The sequence below is a fragment of the Pristiophorus japonicus genome, chromosome 15, assembly GCF_044704955.1.
Source record: "Pristiophorus japonicus isolate sPriJap1 chromosome 15, sPriJap1.hap1, whole genome shotgun sequence".
Classification (NCBI taxonomy): domain Eukaryota; kingdom Metazoa; phylum Chordata; class Chondrichthyes; family Pristiophoridae; genus Pristiophorus; species Pristiophorus japonicus.
Window position 1 is genome coordinate 128,873,104 of NC_091991.1, and position 12,106 is coordinate 128,885,209.

General features: G+C 45.2%; 1 protein-coding gene across 1 annotated transcript in view; it reads right to left on the reverse strand.

Moving 5' to 3' along the window:
- Positions 1-680: 680 nt before the first annotated feature.
- Positions 681-12,106, reverse strand: part of LOC139281601 (transmembrane channel-like protein 5) — a 192,972-nt gene continuing 181,546 nt past the window's right edge. The window contains exons 27-29 of the mRNA XM_070901751.1: positions 6,280-6,331; positions 5,755-5,823; positions 681-778 (exon numbers count right to left, since the gene is read on the reverse strand). Coding sequence (XP_070757852.1) covers positions 681-778; positions 5,755-5,823; positions 6,280-6,331 — 219 coding nt within the window. The remainder of the gene's footprint in view (positions 779-5,754; positions 5,824-6,279; positions 6,332-12,106) is intronic.

Below are 12,106 nucleotides of genomic sequence, written 5' to 3' on the forward strand. Positions count from 1 at the left end.
TTTAACCAGCATTATGACAAAGTACAAATAATTACCAAAATATGAAAATCAACAGTAAATGGACAAAGTTGCGTAACTAAAGAAAAGAAAATACAGGCACAAATAAAAGCATTAGATTTACGATTTAATTCTTAACTATTCTTGGTTGCCAAGTTAAGATCCAATGCTCTTTTTGAAAGACATTTATTTAAAGCAAATTTAGATATTACTGTAAAGTTATTTCCCAATAAAATGTATTAAGTAGTTCATTAGAACTTACTTAATTATAAATTACTTTAGAAAATAGAGGCATTGCATCTTTACTGAGCTCAAATGTGTGATTTCCATTATGGTTGATGCACAGTAGAGGGATAAAGCAGCGTTATTAACATGGATAATCACTTAGTACATAGCCTCTTAATTATTTTTACAGCCAACACGCCATCCAAAAACAGTGAAGGATCTCTGTTAAAAGTCAAAAGTCTTATAATGATCAGGTAGATTTACAAGGGAAATGTGGGCAGAGCTATCCAAGGTCCCATGTGCAACAGCTGGCTCATTGGAATATTGCCGCTGCACTACCCATGATTTTCCACCAATTAATGTTACCCGTGATTTTCTGATACGCCACCTCTACATTGGAGGTCCTGTGAGTGGCATAGGGCCCTGGAAGGTTTAGTCCTTTGTCTCTAGAATGGTTATTAAAATGGACCCTGTTCTGCCTGATGTCTGGCCGCCAAAGCCAGTGCGAGAGCATTGCCAGCGTCTTCTCTTGTACTTGCATAATGCCTTTGTTCTTCTGTAAGAAAGAAAAATATTTCTATCAGCCTGTGTGACTGATGGTTTCATGGCAGGTCATGGATGCTTAACTAATACAATGCTTGATCCAGTCCACATTTTCCAGGATATAAATGTAGGAGTAGCTCAGAGTATGACTACCTCAGCGTATTAGCTATTCAGATGCCCACAAGAACAGGAAAGGGTGGAACCCACCCAATGAATTTTCCCCATAGGGCAGTATCTAAGTTTTCCTGATGGCACAGCCAAAATCACAAGCTCCAGGTTTGACCATAGGTCATACTACTCCAGACTCCAACATACCGAAGCACTAATGTGCACTGGCATTAGGGCTAGAATTTGCCCAAATAACTATATCACCATTTTTTGACGTTATTTGCGGTATACGACTTTTTTTGTCGCCAAAATAACGCCAAAAAATAAATGCATAAATTTTGCCAAACATTTTGTAATGTTTGGCAAAATGTTAAAAAAGCGTTAAAAAAGCGCCGTTTTTAATGACAAAAATGAAATATTTCGCGATTTAAAAAAAACTGTTCTGTGCATGCGCAGAAAAAAATAAAAAAATGTCACAGGTGTGCCTGGGCAGGCTCAGTACACTTCCAGGTCTGAATCTGCCATTTTTAAAGAGAATTTAAAGTTCAAGGAGAGTACTCCATACTTCCACACAGGTGCTGCAAGAACAAAAATGCAGGGTGATTTAGGAAGGAAGAGGGCTAGAAAGTTTACTCAGGATGCCAATGATGCCCTGGTAGGCGCTGTAGAGAGAGGATGGGGCCAGATTGGAAAGAAGGGTAAAGGGAAACTGAACCCCTCTGCAATGGCAGAAGCATGGAAACGCGTTGCCGAGCAGGTTTCCTCTGTGGACTCCGTCAGGAGGACCCATCACCTGTGCAGGAAGAGGCGGCATGACCTTTGTGGGAGAGCCAGAGTAAGTAATACATTTATTTATTCACTCCAATTACTTAAATTGTAAATGTGACCCATCTTGGTATTGCTAGGCTTCTGATCATCACACATTATAAAGACTGCTTTTGTTCTGCACTGCACTTCGATGTTTTCGTGATGAACAACATGCAAGTAAAGGGACATTATACAGATCACTTAATTAAATGCACAAAGTGTGGTATAAGTGCTTTGATGTGTGTGCCACGACAGCAGAAGGCCCCCCTCTCAAAAATTTCTATTGCCATCCTTGCAGAGAAAGTTGTCCGAGAACCGGCGACAGTAACGGAAAACTGGTGGGGGCCCCGGCAAGACTCTTCCCACTCACACACCTCGAAAGTTGTGTTGCAGGTCTGATTGGTGTGTCGCAGAGATCGACCACCAGTGCGGATGCTGAGCCTAGGTTCAAGAGAGGGGTAAGGCCTACAAAATCCACAGACTGGGTTGGCTCAATGTTAAGTACTGTGTGGGCTAGGCTTCGGTTTATGCGATGTAATGCCATTTGTCACGGTCCTTCAAATGACCCTGCGCTATGTGAGCCTACTCATGTCATCCTGCCCCTTCCCCTGCTGCTAACCAGTCGTCTGTTCTTTTATATTTTGCAGATGATTCAGAAACATCCAATACTGGAGAAGACCCTGCCAGCTCGCTACAAATGGAATTGGATGACACCGACCTCAGCCATCCTGACCAACTTCCACAGGAGGAGGAGGAGGAACAAATGGATACAGGGGGCAGGGTGAGGGGAGAGGAGGGACAGATGGTGTTGTTGACTTTGGAGGACGCCACGCAGCCACAAAGAGCTACATTTGCAGCCAGCACTATGCAGGAGGGGACATTTCATGGTTATCCACCATGTGAGGTCCCGGGTCCCAGTGGATTGGAGGAAACCACAAGGCAGCAGCAGGCCATCTGGCGTCTGCACGGAGCCTGAGACGTCAAGACTGCTCTGATGAAATGCAGCCTGAACGGGAAGTGGTAGATTTGATGGAAATGACTGGGGAGAGCATCCAGCTCACCAAATCACTCCTCGAGGCCACGGGTGGGATTTCGGGAAGCAGCACAGCACTATCTGGTGACATTAGGGAGGGCATGTTGGGAAGCGTAGCAATACTACCTGCAGAGATTTGGGAGGACATGTCACAGATAGTAGCTGCAACTCGTGAGAACACCGAGGCTGTCAATGCCCAGCGGCAATTGATGGTCTCGATTGATCGCACTCCAATCCCAGACCAACCTTACCAGTCAGCGTGCAGGTTGAGCAACAGGCTGGAGTGTCCCAAGCCGCGCCTTCCGCAGCCCCAGGTTTTCGACAGCTCCCATTGCCGTCTCCTTTGTCTGTCCCCCAACAAGCTCAGCGCCTTACCCGCAAAACTACTAAAAGACAGCTTGCGGTCACCGGGACTAGGGGCAAGCCTGCGGTAACGGACAAGACTAATGCCAAGGGCAAGAAGGGGCAGGGGTTGGGGGGGGGGGGGTTAAATTAGGGGGGTGGCGGGGGGGGGAAAGAGGTAACTGCAGCTGAAGTTTGTTTACTGCTGTGGTTATTGTTGTTGTTGTTTTGCTGTTCTTTTGTTGTTCTTGTGGTTGGTTGTTTGCTTTATTGTTATTTGAGTGACGTTAATTTAAAAGTTTAATATATTATAAAAATGTTTTATTAAAGTTAAGAAAGTTGCTTTTAAGTACAAGTGTACAAATGTTTAATAAATTTCAAATTATTTTTTTCAACTAAACCAACCTTATGGCGTGTCTCATTCCCAGAATAACAGGGGGAAATAGTCAACATGGTGGATACAGTGGGCAGTTCATGATGGAACAGGCCATTCAGCCTTCATGCAAAGCGGTGAAGTATCAGCTGCTGATGCAAGGCTCTTGCAATGACGTACGGTTCACGAGGCTCCTCCTGTGTCCTCCTGGGGTGGTAGTGGTGGCATGGGTTCCTTGTCCTCCTTCTCCTCCTCATCTTCACCCCCTTCCTGAGGTGCTTCTGCAATCCCTATTGGCAAATCCTGTTCCTTCATCATGGCTAGGTTGTGTAGCATACAGCACTCCACAGTGAACTCACCGACCTGCTGAGAGGAGTATTACAGGCAGCCTCCAGAGTGATACAGGCATCGGAAGCACTGCTTTAGCACTGCAATTGTCTTCTTGACGATGTTGCGTGTGGCTATATGGCAGATATTGTAGCAACGCTCGGCTTCTGTCTGTGCTTTGCGGAGGAGAGTCATGAGCCAGATGGCAAGCCAGTAACCTTTGTCCCCCAGCATCCAGCTCTGGCCTTCTGGCTGCTCCTCAAATAGCTGTGGGACATTGCTCTCACCCAAGATGAAAGCATCATGGATGCTCCCTGGAAATTTTGCATTTTCTGCCATGATAAGCTGAGTATGGTCACAGAAGATCTGTACGTTCAGCGAGTGGAATCCCTTTCGGTTTTGGTAAACATCGAGATCCTCAAAAGGTGCTCGCAGGGCGATGTGCATACAGTTAATGGCAGCCGGTACCTTGGGGAAGCCAGCAATTCATGCAAAGCCTATAGCCCTCTTATTCTGTGCCTCCCTGGTCTTTGGGAAGTTGATGAAGTCCTTCCTGTGTGCAAACAGTGCAACAGTCACCAGGCGAATGCAGCGATGTGTAGTGTACTGCGAGATAGAGCATATGTCCCCTGCTGGTGCCTGAAAGGAGCCGGAGGCATAAAAGGCAAGTGCCACAGTCACTTTGAACTCGACGGGCAGTGCAATCCTCCTCACGCTTGTAGGCTGTATGTCTGCCTTTATGAGCTGGCATATCTCTGTGACCACCTCTTTTCAAAAGCGCAGCCTTCTAACGCACTGTGCCTCAGAGAGCGCTTCTTCCTGTAAATTTATTGGGGGTAAGGATTCCTCCCTATAAGTCTGCGACCTCTTTGATTACGCTGATAATGCTGTCGAATAAGCCTTCTTCTAGCTCTCTGCTGGATAGCATAAGCAGTCAGCAAATATGGCACAGATAGAACAGGCCCCATTCTTAAAATGTCCTTAAATGCCCTTAATTGTCCTTAAATGTCCTTAAAAACTAATTATAAACTCACAAAAAGCTTATATAAACTCAAAAAAGCTCAATCTCTAAAACGCAGCCTTCCCTCCAAAAGCTTGAATTCACAGAACTGTAGCTCCGTTTTCCAAGATGGCGACGTAATCGACGATTTTGATCCGACTCGATCAGGTAGAACAAGCTTTTTTAGTGCGGTATTTATCACAGTCTTTAAAAATGTCGTTATTGGACAAATGCACAAAAATGGCGATACCGTTGTTTTTGACGCCTAGTGACGTCACAAAAACGGTTTTGCAAAAAGGTGGTCGTTATGTTTTGAACGACAACATTAAAGCACTGGCCAAATTAGCAAAATGTCATTTCATTTTTTTTTAATGACAAAAAACCACTTTTAATGAGAAAAATGGTGTTAAAACGTGCGTTAGGCTGGCTAATTTCTGGCCCAATACACTCTAAATCAGTTAGGCTCACAACTTTTGTAGTGAAAATATTTGAGTAGGAATACAAACATTTCAAATACCAATTTATTGGATGAACTTGTGTCTAAAAGCATCAACAGTTCTCGAGATAATGTTGATTTTTACATTTTTAGGCACGAATAGTACTTTCATTGTAAAATGAAGAAATGAGGCATTTCTAGTGGTTTCATAATTGCATTTGCCAATTTGTACTCAATTAATATGTTAACGTTTTTGCAAACCTTTGTTACTTCAAGTGACAAGCAGTAACTAAGACTGGTATCAAAGTGTCAGCATAAAATGCTTCTTGACCTTTCAAGGCTTCTAGCTGATAGTTGAACTAGAACCTGGACATTGCTTTAGAAAGGATAGATGTTTAAAGTTAAAAAAAATATAAATACAGGACAAATATCTGCTTATTTATCCAGTTCATGAATTAGACTTTTTCTGGCCATTTTTTAAATTACATTCTGTTATAAGGAAGTTAACCTTTTATAAGTTGTGGATGACTAAGATGCTAAAGTCAATTTTAAATAGTAAATACCTGTCTCATGTTCACTGACCATATCCCGTTCTTCTGTGCTGTTGATAGACCAAGAGTCTTCATCTAATCCTGAGAGTGTAAAGGTAATACTGTATATTTAAATTAGATTCATATAATATCCAGTTTCCAAAGTGACATCTGAACATTTCAGTTCATTACAGTCAAGTGGTCAGTTTAACATATTTTAAACATTCTTTATTGCATTAGTGGATTTCCATTTCAAGTTGTGAAATGCCAATACAGTTAAATAATGATTTCAATATTTTCATAATCGTTTGCAGTAATCTGTCATGGGAATGGTAGTTGTGACACTGGAGCAGCGGCCCAGAGACTGAGTTCAAATCCCACCAACTGAATTCAACCTGGGAAACCTGGTAACTTATAGCAGCACCAGGAACAATGGCCATCAAAGCTGTCTGAGTGTCATAAAAACCCAACAGGTTCACTAATGAGCTTCAGGAAAGGGAGCCTGCAACCCCTACCTGCTCTGGCCACTGCTGTGGGATTAGTGTGCTGAAAACATACCAGAGTTGTTCAAGGCAAAACTTAAAATTGATTTTGCAAAAACCTCAGTTTCCTGTAAACATTTAACAAATGAATGTAACTTACTTTGACACCTACAAGGCAAAAAACATTAAAGTACAGCAACAAAGTTCAAAGAGCTAATCATCATAGGCAGTCCCTCGAATCGAGGATGACTTGCTTCCACGTCAAAAAGTTCACAGGGTATTTCAATGAAGGACCTAAAATTCCAGGTCTGAACTAAATCTTGGAGGGTGGAAGATGTCTGTGCTTGGATTTTTTTTAACATGTGGTGGCCGTTGCATACCAGCCACCACACGGGCTTGACAGAGCTAGGTCTTGGTCCAGTAGCAAGGATTAACCAGGACGACTGGAGACCAGCTCTGCTGCATGGACCTAGTGCGCACACATGTCGCAGTGTGGGCTGGGCCCGTGCTGCCCCTGGGCCCTCGGCTCTTCTGGGCCCCGAACTCTCGCTTCTCTTAGGCCCCGATCATGTCCCTCTACAATCTCTCGCCGCTCCTTCGCCCCGACCTCATCGTTCCTGCAGTACCTGCCCACGCTCCAATCACCGACCTGCACTTTGATGACATCCCTTTTCACAGCCGTTCACAGGTCGGAGTACTGTGGACAATTCTGGGCACCACATTTCAGCAATGGTGTAACAGCCTTAGAAAGGGTGCAGGAGGTTTACCAGGATGTTACCGGGAATGGGCGACTTCAGTGATGAGGAGAGGTGCATTACACCAGTGACTACACTCCAAAAGTACTTAATTGGCTGTAAACCACTTTGAGACATCCTGTGGTCGTGAAAGGTGCTACATAAATGCAAGTCTTTCTTTCTCTGTGCAGTTCCTTGGGTCCTCAGAGTTAGTTACTATGCCTCTGCGAGTTTGAACACGGCTCCCTCGCGTCCAATATCCAAATCATTGACCGGCCTGGAGAACAGAATTAGTTTCCGACCAGACTGTGGGACGCCACCTCCCGCTTTCAACCCCTCCGACAAACTGCCCTTCACTCCAACTCTCTGCTTCCTCCAGTCTGAACAGTTTTGAATCCACTTTGCTACCCCTCCCCCTAATCCTATATCCCCCTGCATTTGTTACCATCAGACTCGATAATCATAGAATCATAACATCTTACAGCACAGAAGGCAGCCATTCAGCCCGTTGTGCCACTGCTGAAAGAGCAGTGGTGCTCAGTCCCACATCCTCGGCTATTTGTCCATAACCCGGTAAACTCCTCATCCTCAAGTACCCGTCCAATTCGGGTTTAAAATTATTGATAGAATCAGCTTCCAACACCTTCTCAGGTAGAGCATTCCAGATCCCGGCAACTCCCTGAGTGAAAATATTTCCCTCATCTCCCCTCGAGATCTTTTGCCAGTGATTTTGAATCTATGACCTCTGGTTACTGACCCAATCGCCAGAGGAATATTTTCTCCCTATTTACTCGATCAGAACCTCTCATCCTGAAACCCTCTATTAGGTCACCTCTTCATCTTCTCTATTCCAAGGAGAACAGTCCTAACTTTTCCAACCTCTCATCACTGAAATCCCCCATCCCTGGTAAAGAGCTAATAATGAAATGAGCAATGGAGGAAGGAGGAGGTTCAGTCAACCCCGAAAGATCATAGGCACCCAACAGGATGACATACACTATTCTCACAAGTCAGGATTATATTGGGCTACAAATTCGGTTGTGTAGTGCCCGTTATTTGGGTGCTCTGGGTGCCAAATTGGATCGAAATTGGACTGCACCGGATGCCATTTTGATGAGAGCATTTGCATCGGCGTGGGAAGTGTGGCCGGAAGTACACAGAGTACGCAGATCATGACGTCAATCAACGTGTAACACTGATTTGACGCCAGCGATGCCATTTTCAATCTCAACGCTGGAGTTAATGGCCTCTCTTAAACACGCACAGCTGAACATGCATTCAGAAGCAGGAAGGACCCCTCACCAGCGATACTAACGGGATCACCACCTACTTAGTTGTTGATTTCTGTTAGCTATTTCTGAGTTTGTAGAAGTGTTTGGTGCCTTCTAGACTTCGTTAAAGTTGCCTAAAGTCTACAAGGAGTAGTGTGACACGAGCCCAAGGACTTGGTACTGACTTGCAAGGGGTCTGCTCAGACCAGTTGCTCCCAGACATGGGCGCAGTAGTTTGTATCCCCCTTGGCCTGCAGCATGACGGGGAGAATGTGTAGAGACAACACAAGCTGCTCAAAGAGGCAAGAGGAGGAGGGGGAGAAGGGCTCTCAGCAGGAGGCGATATACACTCTGGGTCTTCAAGGAGCAATTCTCCTACAGCAGCTCAGTGAGGAACAGTGTGTGCAAGGTCTCCATTTTACTAAGGAGGTGCCACCTGCTGCAGGCAGACCTGCAGTCTCAGTCCAGGGCGAGGGCGGCATTGCCAGTGGCTATAAAGGTAATCGTAGCCTTGAACCTCTTCACGTCGAGCTCCTTTCAAGCTGCAGGCGACATCTGTAACATCTCCTAGTTCACTGTCCACTCCTGTATAAGGGCGGTGAGTAAGGCTCTCTATACAAAGAGAGGTGAATACATTTCATTCTCTCTTTTCAAAGAGAAACAGGCAGAGCTAGCACACGGCTTCGCCAGGATAGCAGGCATCCCCATTGTTATGTATGTAATAACTTGATAGACGAATACTGTAAACTAACAGAGGTACAAACCTGGCTCTGCTTTATTAGGGCCCAAAGTGATTACATTACCTGATGGGTTGCCTTTTATACCAGGGCCGTACACACGTATGTGCAGCCCAATGACCTCCGACAGTGCTGCCACCTGGTGGCTAGTAACGCCAAGCATACATACATGACAATATCCCCCTTTAAGATATTAGTAACAGTCTGTTTACAAATTGAGACAGTGTGGGGCTTTCCGCTCCAGAGTTGATTGTCGCAGTTCAACTCCAACCTTGGGCGAGCGTTCTGAGTCTGTTATGACTGGGGGCTGGATAGCCGATCTGATGGGAGCGGCAATGACAGCGGAGTCCTTTGATGATTGAGGGTAGATTGGTTGGCCACTAATTGTGTCTTCCTCAGACTGTTGCGGTTCATCTGTGTGCCACAGCTTTATCTGATCAACATGTTTCCTGCATTGTTGTCCATTCTTGAGCGTGACGATAAACACTCTGTTACCCTCCTTGGCCGTAACAGTACCGGCGATCCATTTGGGACCTTGACCATAATTTAGTACATACACAGGATCGTTAACAGAAATGTTGCATGACACAGCAGTACGATCATGATACCACTGCTGACTTTGATGTCTGTATTCAACATGATCGTTCAAATCAGGGTGGACAAGAGAGAGCTTGGTCTTGAGACCTTTCTTCATCAATAGTTCAGCAGGGGGGACCCCGGTAAGCGTGTGGGGTCTTGTCCTGCAACTAAGCAATATGCATGACAAGCGAGTCTGCAGTGAACCTTGAGAAACACGTTTCATACTCTGTTTGATGGTTTGGACAGCACGCTCTGCTTGACCATTAGATGCGGGTTTGAATGGTGCTGACCTCACATGTTTGATACCATTGAGTTTCATGAACTCTTGAAACTCCAGACTAGTGAAGCAAGATTCGTTGTCGCTTACAACGATGTCGGGCAGACCATGAGTGGCAAACATGACACGAAGGCTCTCAATGGTAGCTGTGGATGTACTGGATGACATGATTATACACTCTACTTGGAATATGCATCCACCACAACTAAAAACATCTTTCCCAGGAAGGGACCTGCAAAGTCGATGTGGATCCTGGACCATGGTTTAGAACGCTACGACCACAGACTCAGTGGCGACTCCGCTGATGCTTTACTTAGCTGCATGCAAGTGATACACACATGATTCCAGATCAGAGTCAATTCCAGGCCACCATACATGAGACCTGGCAATGGCTTTCATCATGACAATACCGGGATGAGTGCTATGTAGATCATGTAAAAATTTCTCTCTGCCTTTCTTAGGCATAACAACATGATTACCCTACAGTAAACAATCTGACTGAATGGATAGTTCGTCTTTGCAACCATTGTAAGGTTTGGTCTCATCACCCATTTGCTTGGGTATGGCAGACCAATCACCACTAAGGACACAATGTTTCACAACCGATAATATCGGGTCCTGGCTGGTCCAGGTTTTAACTTGTTGAGCCATGACAGGGGTTCCTTCAGTTTCAAAAGCATCCATAACTAACAGAGGGTCTGCAGGTTGTGGTGTCTCCACCTCTAGTGTGGGCATCGGCACAATTCTTGGTGCCAGGTCTATGGTGAATGACATAATCATAGGCAGATAATGTCAGCGCCCACCTCTGGATGCGGGACGATGCATTGGTATTGATACCTTTGTTTTCCAAAAACAATGAAATGAATGGCTTGTGATCTATTTCCACTTCAAACCGAAGACCAAACAGGTACTAATGCATCTTTTTAACCCCATATACACAGGCTAATGCTTCTTTTTCTACCATGCTGTAGGCTCTTTCTGTCTTTGACAAACTTGTAGAAGCATACACAACAGGTTGTAGTTTACCCGACTCATTAGCTTGTTGGAGCATGCAACCAACTCCATATGACGAAGCATCACAGGCCAATACTAGACGCTTACATGGATCATAATGTACCAGTAGTTTGTTAGAGCAAAGCAGATTAGTAGCTTTCTCAAAAGCTCTATCTTGTGACGCACCCCAAATCCAGTTGTCACCTTTTCTGAGCAGCATGTGCAGTGGCTCTAATGAAGTGCCCAATCTAGGTAGGAAATTACCGAAGTAGTTGAGTAGACCAAGGAACGAACGCAGCTCTGTCACATTCTGAGGCTTGGGTGCATTTTTGATGGCCTTGGTTTTCCAGTCTGTAGGCCTGATGCCGTCAACAGCAATCTTCCTCACCAGGAATTTGACTTCTGGTGCCATGAAGACGCACTTCGAACGTGTCAGTCTGAGTCCCACTTTGTACAATGTAGAACCTCTTCTAGGTTGTTCAGATATTCGGCGGTGTCACGACCTGTGACCAGGATGTCATCTTGGAACATGACGGTTTTCTAGGGACGGACTTCAGTAGACTCTCCATGTTCCTCTGAAATATGGCTGCAGCCGAGCGAATTCTGAAAGAACACCTGTTGTAGATAAACAGTCCTTTATGAGTGTTGATGCACGTAAGTTTCTTCGACGTCTCGACCAGCTCCTGTGTCATGTAGGCCGTGTCAGATCCAGTTTAGTGAATAACTTCCCCCCGGCTAGTGTTGCAAACAGGTCATGAGCCTTCGGTAACGAGTATTGATCCTGTTTTGAAACTCGGTTGATCGTAACCTTGTAGTCTCCACAAATCCTGACTGTGCCATCACTCTTCAACACAGGAACAATGGGGCTGGCCCATTTGTTAAATTCGACCGGTGATATGACCCCTTCATGCTGGAGTCTGTCCAGTTCGATTTCGACCTTCTCCCTCATCATGTATGGAACCGCCCGAGCTTTATGATGGACGGGTCTTGCACCCGAGTCCACGTGGATCTGCACATTGGCTCCCCGTGAAATTGCCGATGCCTGGTTCAAACAGTGAGGGGAACTTTCTCAGCACTTGAGCACATGGAGTATCATCCTCCGGCGACAACGCTTTGATATCATTCCAATTCCATTTGATTTTTTCTAACCAATTCCTGCCGAACAGCGTTGGACCATTTCCTGGAACAATCCATAACGGTAAATCATGAACCGCACCATCATACGACACCTTGACTACTGCACTGCCCATCACCATTATGAGTTCTTTAGTGTATGTACGCAACTTGGCATTGACTGGACTCAGCTTAGGCC